General features: G+C 35.4%; 1 protein-coding gene across 1 annotated transcript; it reads left to right on the top strand.

The window, feature by feature from the left end:
- Nucleotides 1-1,858: 1,858 nt before the first annotated feature.
- Nucleotides 1,859-12,519, top strand: LOC132063181 (putative zinc transporter At3g08650). The gene is made up of 6 exons (XM_059455635.1): nt 1,859-2,135; nt 3,034-3,736; nt 5,506-5,790; nt 6,154-6,282; nt 6,800-6,897; nt 11,362-12,519. Exons 2-6 carry the CDS (start codon nt 3,269-3,271, stop codon nt 12,173-12,175), a joined length of 1,794 nt encoding a protein of 597 aa, XP_059311618.1. The 5' UTR covers nt 1,859-2,135; nt 3,034-3,268; the 3' UTR covers nt 12,176-12,519.
- The last annotated feature ends 11,990 nt before the right edge of the window (nt 12,520-24,509 follow it).

The following is a 24,509-nucleotide window of genomic DNA, read 5'->3' as shown; positions in this document are numbered from 1 at the left end:
CCAACTTAATCCAATTTTTGTAGAAAATCATTCAATCAAAAAATTTCAGTGCCAAAAACCACATCATCCACTAAATTTTTAAGTTTCTCAAATGATCGTCCAACTTACGGATTTCTGAAAAGACTTTGTTTACTTCTTAAATAAATTCCATACCAGGTCAATAATATTTACTCGAAAACTTAATGTTATAATTATTTTTACAGGTAGGTTAATCTGATTGTCATTGGTCAAAGACAGCATTGTCCACAAAAAAAAAAAGAAAAAAAAAAGAAAAAAAAAAAAGAAGAGGTGAACAGTTTTTCTTTAATTATTCATTCTGAGTTTGTCGATGTTTGGAACTAATTAGCATAATTGGTAGGATGCTGACTTCACCAAACAGCTTTCACATTTTTTTCATGCAACTGGTAACAATATCGTAATAATATGTTTTGCCAAAAAAAAAATGAAGATCATGCTGATGTGGAGGCAAATGATTAATTAAACCGATTTATAAGTCATGTGTACTAGGCCAATGACTTACATAGACTAATCAAATGTGCCAATGACTTACATAGACAAATCAAATGTTTCAAGTGGCGCTAAAAAGATTAGAAAATTGAGATCACTGGTTAAGTGAATTTTCACTTGTTAATCATAATAGGAGTATTAATTACTAGAAGGTATTTCTGCCTGTTTTGGGGGTAAACTTAAGGATTATTATGAGAAAATAAATTGTAAGAGAAGATTGAGCCAAATGTAATTTGTAAGTAATTTCATGGAGTATCCTATGAAGAAAGAAAACATACTCTCTCTCTTTCTATTCATTTTTTCTGAAGTGAAAGAAAAAATGAATTTCTCAAATGATCATTAAACTTACGAATTTTTGCAAGACTCTTTTTTTTTTTGTCAAATAAATTTACTCTATAAAACCAACAGTGTAATTATATTATTTGACAGCTAAATTTATCTAACCGTCAAAGACAGAACATTGTACAGCCAAAACTAAACGGTGAACAATTTGTCTTTAATTATTCATTCTGACTTTTTCGATGTTCGGGACTAATTAGCATAATTGGTGGGATGTTGACGTTGCCAAACAACTTTCACATTTTTATCTTGCAACAATTGGTAACAATATCGTAATGGTATGTTTCGACAATTTTTTTATCTTGCTGACGTGGTGACAAATGATAAATTAAACCCTTTTATAGGGCATATGTACTAGCTGACAACTCAGCTTTTGTTAGGCCAATGACGTACATAGACCAATCAAATGTTTCAAGTGGGGCTAAAAAGGTGGAAAATGTCACTAGTTAAGTGAATTTTCACTCGTTAACCATAATATGAACTACTAGAAGGCATACATAATTTTATTTCTACATGTTTTGGGGTAAACTAGTATTGTTACTAGGAAATAAATTGTAAGAGAAGATTGAGCCAAATGTAATCTGAAAGGTGGATTATCAGTTACAGTTCGATTTTGAACAACCCTACTAGAAGTTCATAGAATATCACACTTTCTTCTTTTATTCATTTTCTTTGATGTGACAAAACGTGAGCATATTTTGACGAAAAATAATAAACATAGTTCTTATATTTGGAATAGGTTTAAATTATTTTTAAGTAATTTTATTTTTTTAAGTTTATTAAAATAAAATACTTTTAATTTTCGTCAAATATTGTAACAAAATTTTGTATATTGAATTTAAGGAGAAATGAAAAAATATTGATGTTCCGATTAAAATAACTTTGTGCAGGGGGTTTAAATTTTTTCTCTGCCCAAAAAAAAGAAAAAAAGAAAAGAAAAAGAAGCTCCATCCAAAAGTTGTCTTCCAGTTTTTATTGGACATATAGAATTTATTTGAAAAGGTTAATGAAACCATGGATGGAACGTTGTATTTTGATTAAAAAAATAGCGAAAGAAAACAGAATACGCATATTCCATAGTGGTAAATTGGTAGTCAACTGATCAGATTTGGCAAATAGACAATTGCACAATAGATTACTTACCAATACCATAGAGAAAAGATGGGTCTTTTACCCCCTTTTTCTTATCTTTGAAGTCAGTTCAATAATTCTTGTCTCAGACCCTAAATTCTGTACACACTTGTTCATTGCAATTCAACTCTGTTGCTTGGTCCTCATCCTTCAAATAGGTAAACATCTTTGCTGTATTCCATTTGGGTTCTTGAAGATTAATTGATTGGTTTTCTGTCAAGATTCTTCTTTTTTGATTTGGAATGTCAATTGGGGGTTTGGCATGTTGGGTTTTCTGGGGGGTGGTGGTTTGTTTATGCAATCTTGTTTTTGTTATGGGTTTAAACTTTATATTTGTTTGAAGTTTTGTGCTGTAATTCTTGCTGATCAATGTTGTTGTAGTATAAGTATTGTTGAGCTTGTGTCTGGGGTTTTCAAGCGTGCAATGTATTAGTATAACAGATTGTCAACTGAATTTTGATGGAAATAGTTGGTAATTGATACAAACACTGATGATATACGGGTACAAAAAAACTTAGCTTCCTTGGTTGGTTGTAAGAACAAAGCCTGATAATGAGATATATTGCCAAGAAAGCTCAAATTGTGTTACCTCCAAGAGAAGGCTAAGTTTAATCTGTTTGATCATGTTGAGATTTGAGGGTTTACTAGTGAAATTTGACTACTGAGGAAAGACTGTTTTTCTGACTTTAGTGTACTGCAGAGTTTTATGATTTCGTGTTTGAGTTGTTAGACTCTTCTTTCGTGTTCCTTGTGGTCTGGCTCTTGTACTTCATTCTCCTCCATGTCAGATCGTTCTCCATTTTAATGTTAACTCACGAATGCTCTAAACAAGCTTATCGTGTGTAAATTATTTGGTGTATACCTAAATTATCCAGATGATCTATTAGGTTGATAAAGACAATGCATGGATTGTGGAAAAGTAGGTGCAGCAAGTTGCTACTTTGTTCTGTTTTCTTGTTGATCTTCTTATGCTTGCTCTATTTGTCTCTTTGCATTTGTTTACAGTACTGTCGAATTGATTGAGATCTAACTGTGTTGCGGTTCATTCTACTGCAGAATGGACCAGTTACGCCCTTGACAACAGTACCGAAACAGTAATGTTTTAATTGATCGGTGATTTAGTATGCCATGGCTTTTGATAGTTGGAGAAGTTCACCACAAAGTTATTTGTCCCAAGTCGAGTTAGTCTGGTGAAAACTGCAGCCTCTGAGATGATGAATTTCCAATGACTCTCTCGATGGTTATACTGGTTTTGAGGAATTTCAGGCTATACTGATTTGCTGATCTAATCATGACGAATATGGGGTTGAGATTTGGGCAATTTCTTTTATTCTTTCTGTTTGTATCAGCTTTGATTTTTTATGTCACAGCTGCATCTGAAGAAGTGAACATACGAAGGGTAATAGCTGCTCCTCTAAAGGATGCCCGAACCAATATAATTGATGGTTCTGGTAAAGAATATGGTATTGATTCTGTCAGTATGGATGGAAAAGGTGAGATAGGTGATAACACCAGAGTTTCTGCTTCAACAGTTGCACTGTTCACTTTGGCAATGGCCGCGGCTAGTGGTTTGGGAGCAGTACCATTTTTCTTTGTGGAGCTGGATCCTCAATGGTCGGGAGTATGCAATGGAATGGCTGCTGGAGTGATGTTGGCGGCGAGCTTTGACCTTATACAGGAAGGGCAGGATCATGGAAGTGGTGGATGGGTTGTGTTTGGTATTTTGTCTGGTGGAATCTTCATATTGCTTTGTAAGAAGGTGAAAGCCCTAGTTTCCCTCTTCTAGTTTCCCCCTTTCTTGTTGTTCAGTTTCCGTTAGTTTGATATCATATCTGCTATTGAATAGCATTAAATGGTTTCATTATTTTGGTGTCATCTCTAGTATCATGTATTCTTTTTTACTAATAATCTAGATAAAAATGGACAACGTTCAATGAGTAAGTAAAGCTTAACACACGGTATGGGCTGCTGGTCTTTCAGTATGTTTGGCCTGTTATTCTTCAAACTCTATGGGGCCATAACATTTATTAGATTTCCCACTATTTTCAACTTTAGAGTACAATTGATCGAAAAAAATTACAGTTCTCTAAATTATTTTGTTTGGTCAATAGGAGGTTGTGGGATCCTACTTTCCAACTTCTTCTGGATATCCTGGCTTCAACTTTCTCGCAATACTGTTCTTGAAGGAAATCCATGAACATTCACTATTTTGATTTTAGTCCCTTTTCATTCTAAGAAACGCATGCACAAATATTATTTTATTTTTCACTGGTCTCCGTCATTCCCCACTGACTGGGGACTTTCCTTCCATGATTCCTTGTAGTAGGTTTAGTTTTGTCATGAAAATTCTACCTTGTGGAACTATTCAATACATGTAAAATGTTTTCTTGGCGCTGGTAATGGGTCTGATGGAGTTAAAGTAGTGAAGCTACTGCTTTTCGGTTGCAGTCATTCTGTTGAATGGATATCAGATATATGGGTTTATTGTTGCTTCTACAAAGTGGTGATTAGACCGACTTTATTGTACGGGGCGGAGTGTTGGCTAGTCAAGAACTTTCACGTTCAGAAGATGAAAGTCGCGGAAATGCGAATGCTGCGATGGATGTGTGGGCACACGAGGAGGGATAGAATTAGGAATGAAGATATCCGGGACAAGGTGGGAGTGGTATCGGTGGAGGACAAGATGCGGGAAGCGAGGCTGAGATGGTTTGGGCATGTGAAGAGGAGAGGCACAGATGCTCTAGTGCGGAGGTGTGAGAGGTTGGCTATGGACGGTTTCAGGAGAGGTAAAGGGAGGCCGAAGAAGTATTGGGGAGAGGTGATTAGACAGGATATGGCACAGTTTCAGCTTACCGAGGACATGACCTTAGATAGAAGGTTGTGGAGGACTCAGATTAGGATAGAAGGCTAGGTTGCTTATCCTTTCACCATAGTAGTTGTAGTTTTGCTCATTCGTTTATTGCCATTTGATTTTTCTCGCTTATATTTGTTGGGCCTTTGTACTTTGATTATCTTATTTATCTATAGTAGTTAATGCTCCTTTCTTTTCGGTATCGTTCTACCATGACTTTCTCGCTTTTGTTATTCCTTGTTTTCATATTGTTTTTGATATGCTTGGCCTTATCGACCTTTTGTCTTGTTTTCTCTCTCTCTTGAGCCGAGGGTCTTTCGGAAACACCGCCCTACCTTTCAAGGTGGGGGTTAGGTACTGCGTACACTCTACCCTCCTGCACCCCACATGGTGGGATTCTCACTGGGCTTGTTGTTGTTGTTGTATTATTGCTTCTAAATTCTATATGCACTGAGGGACATTATGAAAGCCTTGTCATATTACTAGTGAATGCTAGTTGCATAAGCTTGACTGGCTGGCTAAGTTTAGGATTCCTAGTCTCTTCTGCAATTGAAGTAAACATAATTCTGTTAAAATTTATCTTATGTGCATAACTCCTGTTACTCTTGTTTAGTTTGACAAATTTCTTCATTCCCACTTTGCAATTCCTTATGTTGTTTGTCTCTGTTCATATTCAGTTTCTTGAACAATATGGTGAAGTAAGTATGCTGGACATTAAGGGAGCAGATGCAGCAAAAGTCATCCTTGTTGTTGGAATTATGACACTTCACTCATTTGGGGAGGGTGCTGGTGTTGGAGTATCCTTTGCTGGCTCCAAAGGTCTTTCTCAGGGTATCTTGGTAACTCTGGCTATTGCAGTGCACAACATACCAGAGGGTTTAGCTGTGAGCATGGTTCTTGCATCAAGAGGAGTTTCTCCGCAGAATGCCATGTTATGGAGTATATTAACTTCCTTACCTCAGGTGATTGAATATATAACATCTTCTACAAATTGGGATTTCTAAGTGGACTAGTGAAAGTTGGGATGTATCTACATTTGTTCTCACTGATTCCTATAACTATTACCTGATTGTTGTACAAGTCAAACCAGATTTTGTTATTTGTGATATGCAGTCTTTGTCACCATAAGAGGTGCTTGTGCCAATCATTGTAACGATAGTTTATAATGTTCATGCGTATACTAATATAAATTATTGCATATTCATGCACAATTGAGGGTATGATATATGATTTTTAGTTTCGGGTTTTAATTATAATTCAAATATTTTCCATCCTTAGTACTCATGATATATTGATGTCTAAGCCATGAATTCTTCTTAATGCAGCCAATTGTTGCAGTACCATCATTTATCTGTGCCGATGCATTTCACAAATTTCTGCCATTTGCTACTGGCTTCGCTGCTGGGTGTATGATTTGGATAGTTGTTGCTGAGGTCCTTCCTGATGGATTCAAGGTAATTTGTTTAATGCCATCTTAATTTTCGAAAGACCTTTCATAACTGACTGGTATACTGCCCTACTGCCCTAAAAGAGAAAATAAAGGAAAAAGAGGGAGAAAATGAGGATGTAGAAAAATTAAAAAAATGCACTCTGATGATCCATGATGATTTAGTTGGCAAGAAATGGGCGTATGTTGAACTATAATATGTGGAGAAGCACTTAATGTACTGTTCTATGGAACTTTGGATGGAATTGACTTCTTGAATTTTATCAACTGATTGGACTCAGTAGATCGAAATGTTATGACACTTATATTTAGCTAATAAGTGACCTTATGGAAGCTTGTTGAAAAGGAAATAGTCCATTTTGCAGTTTTTCATTGACAACTTTCCGAAATGATGGTTACATTAATTCCACAACCTAAAGCTGGATCTTATGTTTTGTATTCTAATACTATATCCGGTAGTCCTGCTGAACCATTGTTGAAATATTGATTACATTTTCCTTTAATTTATGGTTCTCTCTGTGCAGGAAGCCTCACCATCTCATGTTGCATCAGCTGCTACTCTTTCAGTGGCATTTATGGAAGCTCTTAGTGCTGTGTTCCAGAGTTTTGGCCACAACTACAAGTGAGTTCATCTTTCACCTGTCCTATATCTCTGCGTCCCTACCCTACAATAGCAGGAGAAGAAGTTGAAACAGATTGGTGAACAGAAGTAGAAAAGCCATAGTGTTATTCTTAGGATGTTGAGGATTTTCCGCTGACAAGATGTCTTCTCTTTTTTCTGTTCTAGATTTCATTTGAAGTCTTCTTCTTTTGCTTTAGTTAATTGGTTAAGTGACATTGAACTTGAGAAGGACCTCCTATTAGTGGATAGTGATAGCTGTATTCTGTTATTTTCGGTTTGTGGTGTAACTTGTTTGGCTGTCTATTTTTTATCATTGCTGCGGTGTACTTATGAGTGTTGGCCAACAGATAACAGGGAAAAATCTATTGACATTGTATATTAGGGAAAACTGGAGTTCTCTGTGAAGGTCATGTATTACTAATCTTAGAAAATATAATCAGGGTTCTATGGGATGTTTAGATAAGTTCTTTCGAAAGTAATGATGTAAAATTCTGTGAGGTTCTCTGTTCTTGTGAATGGAGAACCTGTAGGTTTTTTCCCTTCCGAAAGGGGACTTAGGCAGGGTGACCCATTGTCCCCTTTCCTGTTCATAATAGCAATGGAGGGTTTTGATAGCTTGATGAGGATAGCTTTGCAGAATAGATGGATTAAAGGTTTTGAGATAGGGGATATTGGGGGGCAGAGAAAAGAGATATGTCATCTACAGTATGCAGATGACACAGTGATATTTTGCGAGCCCAAGGTCGAACAGATTGGTTACATAAGAATGAACTTGACACTATTTGAAGCATCTTCAGGCCTAAAGGTAAATTGGGGAAAAAACAGTTTGTTTTCAATAAAAGAGGTACCAAACATACAGACTCTTGCTCTCATTTTAGGATGTAGAGTGGATATTTTGCCTACAACTTATCTAGGCATGCCTCTTGGCAGCAAACACAAAGCAGGGGAAATTTGGGATGGAATAGTAGAGAAAACAGAAAAGAAATTGGCAAAGTGGGAGGCACAATACTTATCTTTAGGAGGAAGACTTATTCTTATCAATTCTGTTCTAGATTCTCTTCCCACATATGTAATGTCATTATTTCCTTTACCCTCCAATGTTCAGAAGAAATTGGATAGACTTAGTAGGGAGTTCTTATGGCATGGCTGCAGAGAGGGCAAAGGTTATAATCTGGTTAAATGGCAGAAAACAATGAGAGGTAAAGAAAGTGGTGGATTGGGCATTAGAAACTTGAAAGCACAGAATAATTGTCTGTTGATGAAGTGGCTATGGAGGTACAACAGTGAGGAGAATGCATTAGGGAAAGAGATGATCAAGTGCAAGTTTGGTGAACTCAATCCTTGGTGTAGTAGAGTGAGCACTGGCACTTATGGTGTTGGAGCATGGAAAACAATCAGAGCTTTATGGCCCAAGATGGAAAGTAATATGCAGATGACTGTAGGAGGTGGAAAAAGAGTAAAATTCTGGAAAGATTCTTGGAAGGAGCAAGTTCCATTGACAGAAATATTTCCAGACTTGTTTATTCTATGCAATAATCCAGAGAACACAATAGATGAGATGTGGAGTGCACAGGGCTGGAACTTAAATTTCAGAAGACTGTTGAATGATTGGGAGGTGGAAAGGGTGGCCGACCTGTTAAGCAAAAATGTTGATTTCAATGGCACCAACAATGAACTAGACACCCTAAGATGGAGGCATAATAGTGATGGGAAATTCTTAGTAAAAAGGGCTTACAAAAGGGAGTGTAATCTACAGAATAGAGAGCAGCCAAAGATTTGGAGAAACTTATGGAAATGCCCAGTTCCAACAAGGTGAAATGCTTCATATGGTTGGTGGCAAGGAGGGCTTGTTTAACACATGAAATTCTAAAGAGAAAAGGTGCCATCATAGTTTCCAGACGTTTCTTGTGCAAGGAAACAGATGAAACCAACAAGCATCTATTTCTACATGGCAAATGCACTGCACAACTGTGGTCATTATTTCTCAACATAACAGAGACACAATGGACTGCGCCTGAACACACTGCAGATTTGCTTAGCTGTTGGATGAAGAGGGGAGGCAGTAAGAGTCAAAAGAAATGGTGGAGGATAATCCCACACTGCATATGGTGGACAGTTTGAAGGGAGAGGAATGATAGGTGTTTTGAAAATTAGTCCAATTCCCTTCAGAAAGTCAAATGGAATTGTGTAGTATCTTTCTACTTTTGGTGTAAAGAAATAGGATTAGAAGTTATAAATCAGTTTGTAGATTTATTAAAATCTCTGTAAGTATTTCTATTTCCTTTTTTTATGTTCCTGCCGTAACACTTTTGAAGCTCTCCAGCATGTCCTGCTGATGAATACACAATTACCCTGTTTCCAAAAAAAAAAAAAGAAAAAAAAGAAAAAGGAACTGGAAAATGGGGTATGGGAGTGAAAATGATGTCAAGGTGGAAAACGTGGGATTCTGTACCCAATTATGCAAAGAAGAGGAGCCGTGGAGGCCAACACTATGTGTGATAGAAATAAGTCAGATGGAGGGGGAGATCTTTCTCAACAAAACAAAACAAAAAAGGGAAATGAATGCGTGGTTGGAGACAGCAACAACAAACCCAGTGTAATCCCACAAGTGGGGTCTGGGGAGGGTAGTGTGTACGCAGACCTTAACCCTACCTTGTGAAGGTAGAGTGGCTGTATCTGGTAGACCCTTGGCTCAAGGAAAGATGAAAAAGGAAGCAGTTAATTTGTGGTTGGAAGACTTGTCAGTGAAAAAAGAGTGATTGGAGAGGGAGATATTGGAAACTTGAAGGTGAAAGAGAGAGAACTTTGGATTTGTTCTCTTGATATTTTATTGAACAAAGAGGTACATGAGGCTGTGGAGAGTTGTTCGGCAGGTTTAAAGATTGAAGTCAAATGATTTCAGCTAAGCCGTTTTTCCAGCAATGCTCGACATAGTAAAGGGTGAGATTATGCAGACAATCAGTTCTCTTCAGGAGTCCCAAGAGTTTGAAAAAAGTCTCAATACACCCTTCATTGCTATAGTTTGAGACAAAAAGGAGTAGCAAACATAATATACAAATTTATTACTCTAGTGAGGAACATTTATAAGATAATTGCCATTTGGACATCAAATTTTATAATATTTCAATATTGAACTTCAATATTTCTAAATACTGGTTTAGCCAACAATATTTATAAATATTAAAGTTCAGTATTTGAAATTATACTGAAATTCTGGTGAAGATTGAACTAGTGGTTTGGGGAGTATTTCAGGTGAGATTATGGTTTCCCCTCACTGATCTTTAATTTCACAATCTTTTTTTTCGAAGTGAAGTTTATGTCCAAACGCAATAACTTGCAAAATATTTTTTTCAAGTTGAACTACAAATACTCATTCCTTCAACTAAAATGAGATATTATGCAAGTGCCTAGTATGAGATAGTGTTGATCTCTTGAATGCAGTCTTTGAAGGTATAGACATACTTCAGATGTGACATCAGTGGCAAATGAGGTGGTGGATTCCAGAAGAAACACAAGAGTACGCATATTAGATTTTGGAAAGACTTATGATCACGTGAACTGAGATTTTTCTGAATTTCATGATGATGAAGATGGATTATGTCGAAAGGTGAATAAAATAGATCAAGTTCTCTATGACAATGATATTAGTAAATTGCAGTCCTTGTGGCTTCTATCTAATACTGGAAGATCAAGATGGGGGCATCTGCCATTAGCAGATAGCAAAATGAGTAGCACGGGGTGCATTTGAATGATTTCACAACCAGCGCGAGGGGGCGGGCCTGTTGTCATTGTATCACACAAACTGTTTGCAGCTGACACTCTTTTGTTTTATAACGCAGATGAAGGCTAGTCCACTCATAGTTTTAAATAGTCTCAAGATCGAATATCAACTTTAAGTCTTATGGAAATGAGGTTATCTCTGTGAGACAAGCAGACAACATGGAATAAGTTGCACATGTGTCCAATTGTAGAACTTGGAAACATCCTATGACCCATCTGACCCTACATTGTGGAGCATCCAACTAGGACTATGCAGTATGAAACCCAATGTATGAAAAGGATGAACTGATTAGACACATGTGCCAACTCTCCGAACTCGTGACCACCTTGAAATTTTTGACTTGGAATCCTCCTTACACATGTGACTGCCTTTCCAGTTCATTAGGTAAAACTTATCTTGTCCTGTAGCAGGAAATTAATAGCCTTAACCGAAAAAAAAATCCTGCTTTAGCAACCAGCTAGATGCTGATACCAGTCTTTCAGAACAAAAATGTCTCATTGTCATTCCGTGTAATATGTTTTCTTTTTACTGCAAAGTACCTTAAGGGTTTGAAAGACTTACCTGGTCAAATGAATCTGTAAAATTTTTATGCTATGTATGTTTTTAGTTTGATAGATGGATTCTTCATTAGTATAACAGTTTGATGTGTCCTGTCCTCTAACCAAATGATGTTGCAATGGCAGTTCGGAGGATGCTTCTGCCTTCCTTGTTTCTCTACTTTTCGGATTTGGTCCACTTCTTGGTGGTGTATCTCTTGTTGCATTTGCTCTTGCGTTTCGTCTTCAGCATGCTCTCCTAACTGGTGTAGCCTGCGGCACGGCCTTTGTCCTTGGTGCTTGGCGTCCATTGCAGCTAGTCTTATCTTCAAAGATGGAGTTTATTCCCCTCTTCTCGCTCCTTGCAACAGGATTCTCACTTTCTCATTTTTCAACTGCTAGTGTCATTAAAATTGGAAGTCGCAAGAGGACTTCCGCAGATACTTTATCTTCTGTTACAGGATTCCCAGTGAGTGCTCTCACTCTTCAGTCAATTTTGTGCTGTGCTGCAGTTGCCCTACATGCACTATCAGAGGGGCTCGCTTTGGGTGTCGCCGCACCTAAAGCTTATGGACTTGGTCGGCACATGGTTCTTCCTGTCTCACTTCACGGACTCCCACGTGGTGCCGCCGTTGCTAGCTGCATTTATGGAGCAACTGACAACTGGCATGCATCCCTTTTAGCTGCTGCACTTATTGGCTTCATGGGTCCTTCATCTGCAATCGGAGCAATACTTGCAGGTATTGACTATAGTGGTTTGGACCACATTATGATGTTTGCATGTGGGGGATTACTTCCATGTTTTGGGAGCATTTTTAAGAGGGCATTAAGTCTCGAAAAGCGGAAGAGCATTATGGGGCTGATTATAGGCATTTTGTTTACGAGTATTTGTCTAGCATTTACAAAGTTGGTTTGCTTGCATACGCCCTACTGCAACTCAGCACCAGAAGCTGTTAGGTGATAAAGTTGCATAAGTGATAACGTTTTGGATCTATACCTCAAGTTAACTCATTTCGCGCCCAGCCTTGTGGACGTCAAACTTACTGAACGCTGTTGAGTTGATTTTTGCAGCAAAGGATTTACAAAAAACATAGGAAGTTCAGTGAAAAGATGGGATTCTCTATTGTACATTAGTTTAGACTTTGTTTAGTTGGAAGTGAAATGTTCATTTCTAACCAGTACAGATTGGGTAAAGCCTTTTAGCATTAATTTTGAACAATATCCAGAAGTATATTCTTGAAGAATGAAAGGTATCCTCTGCATATTATGTATTTAAATATAAGTTTGTTGAATGGTTTTGTTTGCGCTTTCAAATTGGTTTTTTATGCATTGTTTACAGTATGCACAATGTTCAGAGAGGTTATTTAAAGCTTTTGAAGCATTCAGTGTGCACCTATATAGCTCGTTTGACTTAAAGCCTGTTTGGGTAAGGTTCAAAATTTGTTGGTTTAGAAGTGTGTTTTTTGAGTAGCAATTTGCAGTTGGCTAATCCATTTGAAAGACTTTTGTCACTATCATAAATGTGATTTGTGTTTGGTCAATCTTTTCAGAAAGTACTTCTGAGTATCAAATCATTTATTATGAAAACCTAATTACTGTTTTTTTTTAATAAAATGTAAAAAATAAAATTGAAAAGTACATTAGTCTAAAACAATCATTCATGAACTGTTATTACAATTCGTGACTGTATTTTTTAATTCACAATGGGAGCTCTATCGCAAAGTTTTGTGATGGGTGCAGAAATTCATCGGAGATTATCCTTGATGAACATTTTGCAACGGATTCCTGTATGTCACAGGCTCAAATTCCGAATCTGCGGTGGATTTAGAGCCTGTTTGGATTGACTTATTTTAGGTGCTTTTAAGTCAGAATAGCTTTTAAGCACATTTATAGTGTTTTGAGTACAATAAAAAAAAATGCTTTTAACCACTTATTTTTTTTAAAAAAAAACTTGTTTTAAAGCCAAATAACAAAAATAAGTCAAACGTCATCCAAAGAGGTTCTTAGTGTATTTTGGGACAGATTTGTTCATTACCGTTCCTGAAAACTTTTGCAGCTATATAAGTTTAGAGAATTTAGAATAGTAGTTTGTAATTAAAAGGCAATCAAACTAAAAGTTAATTTCATAGATGCAAATATATCCCTCAACTTTGTGATTTAGAGTAGATATACCCCCGTTATAAAAGTGGTGTAAATATACATCTGTCGTTACAAAATGATGCAAATATATCTTTTTTGCTGACGGTTTTTTTTTAAAATCATTTAATTTATTTTTTAATTAAAAAATACCACATGACTTTAAAAAAAAGTCTATCCATTTTTATTTGAGTAGACATATTTTTCTTAAGTCACATGATAATATTTCTTTTTTGTGGGTCGGGTCTGGTTCGTTTTAAAAAATAGATAGAATTTTTTTTTTAAAGCCACAGATATTTTTTTAAACAAACAGACCCGACCCACCAAGAAAAAATTTACCATGTGGTACTAGAAAAATATGTCTGCTAAAAAAAAATGAGTAGACTTTTCTAAAGCCACGTAAAATATTCCGTTAGCGAAAAGGGTATATTTGCACTATTTGTGTAAGGGCAGGGGTATATTTGCACCATTTTGTAAATGCAAGGGTATATATACACTATTTTTTTTTTTTTAGGTATATCTACTCTAAATCGCAAAGTTGAGGGGCATATTTGCACCTTTGTCCTTGTGAAAAAAAACCTACTGAAGTCACTTTTGTCTTTTTTGGGACAACAAAATCATCCAACGATAGTTTTTGACCTAGAAAATAAACGTCACTCCAAAAATTTTGTTCTTCCCTTGTTAACATGTCATGTCATGTTAAAATGTTACTCCTTCGGATTCAAAAAGAGTGTTCACTTAGTCATTTGCACATCCTTAAGCTAATACAAACTCCTTGACAAAAATAGGTAATTTGACTAAACTATTCCTGATTAAATAAATATTGGTATTTGGTTACTTAACACTTAATAAGGACAAATTTGAAAAAATAAAATTAATTCTTTCTCAATTTGGTAAGTGAACGCTCTTTTTTAATAAAAAAATAAAGGCTAAGTGAACACTCTTTTTAAATCGGAGGGAGTATTTTCTAATGATTAGACTCATTTAACTCATGTCTCTTATTCTTAACTACCTTAGGCCTGACCCGAATTAAAATACGGGTCTCCTTCAAACATGAGAATGCCTATAATTAGATCGCTTTCGGGATGCACTTTTTTCACTTTTAATAACTTTTGATCTTTTCATTTTATTATATTTTGATCTCTGTGATAATTTTGGCATGGTTTACTGTATGATACTATCTTCACTAATTTTGGGTAACCAACAAAACAGTACAATTTAAACTACTAGCTCTCGGTATGCCTCCTTTTTTTTTTTTTTTCTTTTGAATAAATCAACAAAGTTCATAATTACTACTTCAAAATGATGATCTCAATTGGTTGTAACAATAACTATGCCTCCCAAGGAGCTGGACCAGCTATCTAGACAAGTTGGTGTTTCCTCTTTTCAGAAAAATACCAAAGAAATAAAAGAAAATTGTGACATTTTCCATTTGCTTAAACTTTAGTCAGCAAAACTGTTCTTATCTATGTTAGTCGGAGATAGCAAGTACCCGAAGAAATAGTGGAAACGTGGTTAAGTTGGCCAACCGTCATAAAAAATATTGACATTCATGTCATAAATCTTTGTTTCTAGCTCTAGCTACTTTAATTTTATGTCACCCTTTTAAAGCTAATTTCTTGAATTCCCTTCATTAGGCTCACGTGGTAAGATCCATATCTTTTACGGGGTGAGGTCTCAGGTAGTAAGAATTAAGGACATGGACTAAATGATCGTATCATTAAAATATGACATGGCATATGCTAACAAGGAGAGGATGAGGCTTTTGTAGTGTCTTTTATTTTCAAAGTCAAACCTATAGTAGGATGATTTTGTTGTAAAAAAAAAAAAAAAAAAAAAAACTTAAATAGATTATTTTCATAACTTGGATGACTATTTAAGGAATTAATAGAAGAGTTGATAATGTGCCAATATCGCCTAGATTATAAACTAGTGGAAAACTGAAATAATTTCCAACCTTAATCCTCAATTTTTCATAAGAAAATTTCACTTGTTTATATTTGACTTATAATTGATAACTTGATATTAGTATACTCAGTTCTTCAATCACCTCAAACCGTAGGATTAAAGGCAATATTCTCCTTTGGTGTGTGCATTTCAAGCTTTCGTAGTATCGGCACTTAATATTTGACTATAGCGCATGCGTTATTGGACATATAGGAATAATTAGCATACATCAATATGTAACACAATATGTTCTCTACAAATCATAATAATTACTAGCCAAATATGTATATTTGTTAAAGCTTCGCCACATGGCATTAATCCAAGGTGCATCGCAAGTTAATTATCTATCTTCTTCACTTTTCTCTTCATCAGCACCACTGGTTAGTTTCTTCATATTATAAAAGAAAAAACTAATCAGTGGTGATGATGAAGAAAAAGTGAAGAAGATAGCTAACTTGAGCAATGCACTTTGGAATGCCATGCAGCCAAACTTTAACAAAAATAGAAAGAAGAAAATATATATTCTGTTAATTACTTCTTTACTTTGTGAAGGATCCGATTGTTTGGTCCATATATATATAGGTGACGCGCGCGATATATATGCCTTTTTTTTTTTTTTAAACCCAAACGCCATGTTGCAACTTGAAATTTGTTGCATGATGAGGCTATTTTTTATATTACATTTTTGAAGCCAAACGTTTAAAATAGGAAAACAATCATTATCGGGGCGTTAAACACAACTAAAAATCTGCGGATCCGATAACTAAATATAACTAAAAGTCTGCCCCCTCCAAGATATTCGGCTTGCATTTCTAAGAAAGTATGCCTCGATCGAGCTTGCATTTTAATCTTCTTATGCGTCCATGTTGGCGAGATATTGTTCCAACTCACATGCTTAATCTCGCCACTTAACAACAATTAACATAAGTATGAATTCGGCTTGAGACAAGCAAATCCCTTAAACACACACATATATACAGAAACATCACTAAATATCTATAAGTATTTGACGTGTGGACTATATATACTTCAAAACCTAACAATAAATTGTTCGAATTATATATTAGTATCTCACGTTAATGACAATGGGTTCGTGCCTACAAAAAATCAATAAATTTCAAGTTTGGAATTCATATATATCTTCCTCTCGTTAGGGCATAAGTATGCCCCCATCGGCAGTTAACAAATTTATGCGATTTCAAACTTGTATTTTGACTTTGTGAAGGAATTATCAAAGTTATAACTAAAAGTACCGAATCGTAATCCAATCTTGTACTCCCTCCATCTAATTAATTTATATAATGGTATTCGAATTTGTCGATTAGTGTCAAATTTTATGTTTTTTTGGTTCTCAATAGTAGTCTTCTTCAATTCTTTGATATTTCTTTTAAATATTTTTGAATAGTTAATAATTGTGACTTATAGACGTAATTTTTACATAGTTTTCAAATATGTATATTTGTTTCAAAAAACTTAAAGATTCTATGTACAAATTCAAGGTCAAAATTAATTCGGTATTTCGGTTTATGCAAAATAGCTGTTAATTGTCAACAAAAACTACCAAGGTGTTTCGGAAATTCGGTTTCCTTTTCCTTTTCTTGTTTTTTTTCTTGTTTGGAATAAAAAATTGCACTTGGAGTTGTCTTTGTGTAATCGTTCAATCCTTTCTTGGTTTGTATCCAATATCTCGTTCGCCTTAGATGTGGACACCAACCTTGTCCATAAAGTGGCTAAAAATAATAACAATGACTTAGATGATTGAGAAACACTTACATTAACACATTTGTATCGGTTAAGTCCGAAAATTTACTCATCTTGAGTGTCATGATTGTTTACTTTTGTTGCATTCTTCTAGATAAAAAATGGAGAATTAATGGTAACCAAAGTAATGCATATTACGGTTACCTTTGTAGTCGCTTTAGGCCTTGGAGGGACCGGTGGCTTTGTGTATAAAAAGGAAAAAGATGGTGTAACAATTAACATCCTCTATGATGAATACATATATATGCAATGTATTACGTATGAATAATGAGCATGAAATCCAACAACGAACTTAAGCGAAAATGTCTATCCCGCATAGCGATTTGTCTTTTTACAAGAATTTCATGTGATTAATTGGTAACTTCATGAAATTTCTAATATATGGTTTGTGGTGTATAAATAGGAAGAGAATAGAGAGAGAGCGTTGGGAAGGAAAATTTAAAGGAAAATGGTTATTTTAAGTTTTAACGGTTAAAAACTTAAAATAACCATTTTCTATTTTCCTTCCCCAAAAAAAAAAATTTGTTGCATTTCGTGCAATGTTGCACGAAATGCAACAATTTTTTTTTTTTTTTTAATTTCGTTTTTAATAGTTGCACGAAATACCCATTTGGATTTAAAAAAAAAAAGGCATGCCATTTTGGTGTAATGGCTGTAAAAAGAAGCCATTTTGGCTCCGACTCTATATATAGGTGACGCGCGCGATATATATGGCCATGCAACTTGTTTAAGGCTTTAATTTTTTGAAGCCAAACGTTTAAAATAGCTATGATTTTGTTTAAGGCACTAAATTGTTTAGATCTCACACACACATATATACATAAATTCATGTGAAAATTGATATATTAACTCCGATGAATTGAAATAGCCCATTTTGAATTAAAAAAACATAAAATAGCTCACTTTTAATTAAAAAAACGAATTCTTCTTCAATTCTTTGATATTTCTTTTAAATATTTTTGAACTTATAGTCCAATTTTTACATAGTTTTCAAATATGTATATTTGTTTCAAAAAACTTAAAGATTCTATGTACAAATTCAAGGTCAAAATTAATTCGGTATTTCGGTTTCGGTTTTTCGGTGTTTCGGTTCGGTTTCCGTTTTTTTTAATAAAAATTCCGAACTAATTCGATTGTTTACTTTTGTTGCATTCTTCTAGATAAAAAATGTTAAAAAGGAAAAAAAGATGGTGTATCATCTTTCACAAAAACCGAAATCCAAAACTTAAGCGAAAATGTCTATCGATTTGTCTACAAGAATTTCATGTGATTAGTTTGAAAAACCGAACCGAACGCCCAAGGCTTTAAGCTATGATTTTGTTTAAGGCTTGTTTAGATCTCTCAAAATTCATGTGAAAATTTATTCCGATGAATTGAAATAGCCCATTTTGAATTAAAAAAACATAAATAGCCTTTTAATTAAAATAGAAAGTCCAACATTAGAAAAAACAGAACCAAACGAACTATCCCCATTCCTAAAATATTAACATTTATCCCCATTCCTAACGACTGCCCATTGTGGCGTCACCATGTCAAATTAATGAGTCCACCTTGGATCTAGTCAGCATGCCACATAAGACTACGGACCCACCTAAATTTACCCACCCACCCATTATTTTGCCCTAAATCTATGTTGCTCGGACTTGGTGTCGAGTTTCGGATACAGGTACGGATCTAGAGGTTGGATTCGGCATAATTTAAATTTTAAGATTCGGGGGTACGGATCCAGGTGCGTATACGGGTGCGGGAATTCGGCTAAAATAATTCAAAATTATAAGAACAATAACTAAATCCATGCCTAGAAATAAAAAAAAACAAAAATGATTTTTTATAGTTATGTTTCATTTATAATTAAATATTAATTTTTAATTAACTTGAAACTCTTCTAGATACAATAAGTGTCCACTCTTCAAGAGCTCTCAGTTTCTTTCAATTTGGCCTCAAATTTTTTCTCAGATTGGTCCATGGATTTGGTCAAAGTATCCAATGTCGTTTGACCAGATCCGACACGAATCCGGTGTCGGTGTCGTGTCGTGTTAGACACGGGTGCGGCAACAAAAATGAATGGTCCGAGCAACATAGCCCTAAATAATATCAAAAAACCATGAACGAAGCTTTTGTATTCTCCATTGAACCCACCGACTCCTTCTCCACTAAAACCACCCTCCATCGACGTTAAAATTAGGGTCCATCAAAGGATTATCTTGTTCCACTAATTTCTGTCCGTAATTTTCCACTCCCTTCAAGTTTCTCTCTTCGTGGGTTCATAAATGTCTCAAGGTAGCTGCTCATCTCACTTAAAGTGTCACTGTGTCATCATTGCTAAACACTTCACTTCATCGACTCCAAGTAACCCCGGAAGGAATTTCTACAAATGTCCGATGCCTAAGGTAGGTTAATTTTGTGTTTCAAAATTTTCATTCAAACTTTATCGGTAGTTTAATCTACACTGTTAGGTTTATAATGTTCAATTAAGTTGTATTGTTTGGATAGGCCATCTCATGTGATTTTTTAAGAATGGGAAGATGCTTTGTTCCCAACAAGTTATTGGACTGATGTTCAAGATTTAGCGTCGTCTTGGATGCGGTTAAGATCGAAAGGGACAAATTGAAATAAGAAGTAATTGCCTTTGAGGCTAGACACCTCTTTGAAGTGAACAAAATCAAGGAGGAATTAATTTCCTCGGAGAGTAGACACCAATATGAAGTGAAAAAGTCGTAAACTTGCAAATACAAGGATGTTGCTTTTGATTTCATGGGGAATTTTTAATGGATTTTTGGCTGCGTCCATGGTGAACTGAATTTATTGCGGGACATGTTGTATTTTGTTATTATGTTGTAATTGTGTAGTTGGTTTTTAGGTAACTTAAGAACTTTAATTAGTACTTGTAATCTACATGTCATGGATGATGGATATATGAAGAATTTTGTTATGGTGTTTGTTATGGTGTAATCTAAATGTCATTGATGATGGGTGTATGAACTTTAATTTTGTGTTATGGTGTACTTTTTTGCACCACAAACTAGAAATGTTGAAGTGCATTACCAAATTGCTATGGTAATATAGCTGGAAAAACTGGAAACTGTTGAACAAAACTATAAATTGTAAAGTTTTAGTTCAGTTTTTTGCACCATAAACTGGAAAAATCAAAATTGTAAATTGTAAAGCAAAACTGTATGGCAAAAATGAAAAACTGAAACTGCAAAAATGAAAGAAAAAAAATGAATTCTTAAGTTCAAACACCAAACAAGTTGGACAATAACTTCAATACATATCAACCATAAAACTGTCAAACTACATTAAATAGGAAGATAGGATGCCACATTACAACCCCCAAAACAAGTTAACACCTAGGGTATGTTCGGTATGGAGGAAAATATTTTCCAATTTCTCATGTTTGTTTGGTCAAAAATTTTGGAATTTTTTTTTCTTAGGAAAACAATTTCCTTAAAAATGGAGAAAATGACTTCCCTAATCAAAGTAGGGAAAACAAGTCCACAAATGGAATTTCACCAACCACCCAACTCCCAACTACCAAATCCCAACCACTCCCGCAACCCATGCACAACCCACCCCCACAAAAAAAAAAATTAAAAATTAAAAAATTTCTTCTGGGTTTTCTACACCACCACATCCTACACCCCACCCCTCCTCCCCCCCCCCTCACCCCATTTTTTTTTAATTATTCTTGTTGGTTTTCTACACCACCATATACCTTCCCACCCTCACCTCACCCCCCACCCCGCCACCGTTTTTTTTTTTTTTTTTTTTTTTTTAATTTGTCTTCTAGGTTTTCTACACCATCACATCCCTCCATCAACCCCCCCCCCCCCCCCCCCCAAATTTTTTTTTCTTTTTTCTTAAAAAAAGTTTTAAAAGTTTCTTTTTTTATTTTTTCACCCCACCACCCCCTCCAAAAAAATTAATTATTTTTAAAAGTTTTGAAAAGTTTTCTTTTTTGATTCTCTACACCCACCCCTTCCCGATTTTTCTACTTTATATTTAATTTTATCTTTATAATTTTTTTTTATAAAAATTGAAAGTTTGCGTGGTTAAAAATTAATTTTTTTGGAGGGGTTGGTGGAGTCGTGGGGGTGGGTGGTCTAAAAATCCAAAAAAAGTAACTTTTAAAACTTTTTTTAAGAATTTTTTTGGAGGGGGGAGGTGGGGGGGGGGGGGGGGGGGGACGGATGTGATATTGTAGAAAACCCAGAAAAGAAAATTAAAAACTTCAATTTTTTTTTGGGCTGCTTGTTGGGGGGAGGGGGGATGTGGTGGTGTAGAAAATTCATATTTTTTTTTTAAAATTTCAATTTTTTTTGGGGGGTGGGTGGGTGGGTGTGGTATGGGGTGGTGGAGTTGGTGGGGTTTGGGTGGGTATTTTTCGAAAAATATTTTCCACCAACCAAACGAACATGAGAAAATAAGTAAGGAATTCACTTATTTTCCACAACCCAAACGAGCATCAGAAAATAAGCAGAAATTTACTTATTTTTCAAGAACACATTTTTCAAGGAAAATCTTGGAAAACATTTTCCTCCATACTGAACACACGCCTAGTGATAACATGACATCCAACTTGTCACAATCAAAGCCCCATAACAAATACAATGTAACACTTCGTAAATTCGAGTTAGGTGTGGTTGTGTTAAATGAGTATTAATGTGACATGTGAGCCATATAAAGTCCTATCAGGATGAGTTTGGGTGGAAATAGTTGTTTTAAGGTCAAGACGAATAGCGAGGTGCATAAGATTCGATAGAATCGATCAAGTTTACGGTAGGTCTGACTTCCATCCTGTTTACGTGAACATTCGTTGGGAATTTGAGAAAACCTAAAACACAAAAATTGTAGATATTTGAAATACCTTTCCAACTATAAATGGCTCAGCCCAAATAGAGCTCTGTGCTAGGAGTTATACCCATTTTACTAAACGTTATTGGCAGTCCAGATTGTTGTATTGTTTAAGTAGAAATAAGTGGGTTTCCCTTTCCAAATTGTTGTATTGTTTGAGTAGATGATTCAAATACTCATGTAACACTCTATTTCTTGACTTTGAACGTTCCGAGGCGCTGCGAAAAGGAAAGGCTCACATGGAATAGCTTGCATTGTTCCAGTTCTGCGTTGAGGTAGGTTATGGTCTGCTTGAGTTAGACTTAGATTAGTTGATTGTATATGTTATGAAATTGATAAGAGAAAGCATGATTAGGTATTCAGACATAAAGTGTGGTTGGAAATTCCTAAGTTTGATATTGATTGATTGATTATGGGATGAACTATTATTATATGATAAAGAAGAAGTTAATGAATACTCTTCTTGTTGAATTGGAGTAATCCCTTATTCATGTTATTAATGAGTTGATTTTTGAGTCTTGAGTCTTGATATGACTTGTGGCATGGTAACTTATGTTCCTTGATATTGATTCATTGATTGTTCACATTCTGTATTGTTTGTTGGGACGAAAATACATTGAGATGAGAAAGAATATATAAAATATGAAAAGGCAAATTTGACAGGGGGTGAGGATGTGACCTAGTTATGGGCTCGTGATCCGAGGTCAATTCCGGAGCGAGTGGTACATGGACACCATGGGTCCCCTGCAGGTCATGGCTATTTGGGCAAATAATACCATTTAACATGTGTGTACGAATATGTGATAGAGTTGAGATAATTTGTGAGTTAAGGTTGTGTTAGTGATGACATGGTTTGAGTTACTTTTATTGATTGTTGTTTGTATGGGCTTATCTTATTTCGGTGTTGGATGATTCTTGTTTATAATTTCATATGGTTATGTGTTGTTGTGCCTATCTGTCTATTTTATTAATTTTATGCATGATACTAATCTTAGTCGGCCTAGGATATCTACCGGTACATAGTGTTTGTACTGATACTATACTGATACTACCTTGCTGCATTCTTTGAGTGCAGATTGTGATCCAGAGACATCTACCAGACCTCATATTTGGCATGAGGCCAGTTTTCGACAGATTTAAAGGTGAGCTCTTATACATGCCAAGCCGGCTGAAAATTGTTACACCCCGTAAGAGTCCGTGCTACTTGAATTAAGACAAGAATGAATGAGTTAAGAAAGTTCAAGGAAAGTTAATCGAGTTAGTAAGAATATCGTTATATATATGATTGCCTTAAATATCCCGAGGTGACATGGTAACCTAAAGGATTTGAAATCGTGTTATGAGTATGTATATGAGGTAATGTGAGTGCCCTTTTAAAGTATTTGATATTATTAGTAATGATATAGAAGATGGATAAAAGATATGAATATACTTTTGCGATTGGAGTTTCGTCGAAGCTTCGTAAGTTCTCTAGTTATGTTTAAGGTTATTGTGATTTTCCGGATCCTTCGAGACATGTGTAAGGATTGTTATGTATGTATATGAGTATGTATATGTATTTATAAGAGGTTACATGAGGGTTGGAAGAAGATTAGAAGTTAAACGAATCTAAACGAAATGAATCGGAACAACTTCAGTAAAATCTCGGACCAGATTTTTAGCCCATATTGTTGGAGGCATATCTCCTAGTATATGAGGAGTTTTAAGATGTTTCAAAAGCCTAAAATGAAGTTCATCGAGTCTAGTTTCCAACTCAATAAACCACTCATCACAATGATATCGGGATAAGGATATATGGACGATGCAAGTTGGGCTGGCAGGGCAGCAAGTTGAGACCCAACCCAAACATTTGTATTTCGGCCCATGAGGCCCATTAACGTTAAATATATATGGAAAATTCATTTGAGGGCTGGTCATTTGCATCTAGGAGCTTCCAAGAATATTAGAGAGAGAGGGAGAGAGCTTCATCCATTTTGATCAAAATCCGAGCCCCGAATCCCGAAGCTCATGAAGAGAAAAACGTTGTACGTTGCGTTACCTTCAGTTTGAGCTAAAAATCAGACAAAAAGAAGAGTGTTGACGTGGTTGCTGCATACTTAAGGTAAGATTAAGGTCCCTTTTTCATTGTTAATAAGTTTATTTAGAGTTTTAACGGATTAGAACGGAGAAAATAGCGTTATAAACTCGTTTGTTGTTTTGTTGAGATTTATGGATCGGGGGCTGTTTTAGTTGGATTAAATGGATGGAATCAGCTGAGTTATGATGTATAATAATGGTTGGTACTATTGTTGATGTTGTTGATGATATTTTGGGGCTGTTTTGTATGATTTTCGTGGCTATTTTGGGGCTGTTTGGTATGATTTTTGTGGCTGTTTTGTGATGATATTTTGGGGCTGTTTGGTATGATTTTCGTGGCTGTGTGTGTTGTTGATATTGTTGTGATTATTTTGGGTTGTTGGTGAGTTGGGACGGAGTAAGAAAAATAAGGGAAATGTTGCCGGATTTTCGTTAGGTTGTTTGTTAGCTTACAATGAGTAGTAAAAAAATGACTTTCATCTAATTGTGGCGTAATTATTGCCTTGTTATAGATTACAAAC

This window comes from Lycium ferocissimum, chromosome 7 (genome assembly GCF_029784015.1).
Source record: "Lycium ferocissimum isolate CSIRO_LF1 chromosome 7, AGI_CSIRO_Lferr_CH_V1, whole genome shotgun sequence".
Lineage (NCBI taxonomy): Eukaryota > Viridiplantae > Streptophyta > Magnoliopsida > Solanales > Solanaceae > Lycium > Lycium ferocissimum.
Note: the sequence above shows the minus strand (reverse complement) of the source record. Positions and strands in the feature narration are given on the sequence as shown.

Bases quoted from the DNA above. Each gene is read 5' to 3' on its own strand.
- LOC132063181 (XM_059455635.1), top strand. From the start codon at position 3,269: ATGACGAATATGGGGTTGAGATTTGGGCAATTTCTTTTATTCTTTCTG. The intron at 3,737-5,505 runs GTGAAAGCCCTA...GTTCATATTCAG, and splicing joins TCATATTGCTTTGTAAGAAG to TTTCTTGAACAATATGGTGA. The intron at 5,791-6,153 runs GTGATTGAATAT...TTCTTAATGCAG, and splicing joins TATTAACTTCCTTACCTCAG to CCAATTGTTGCAGTACCATC.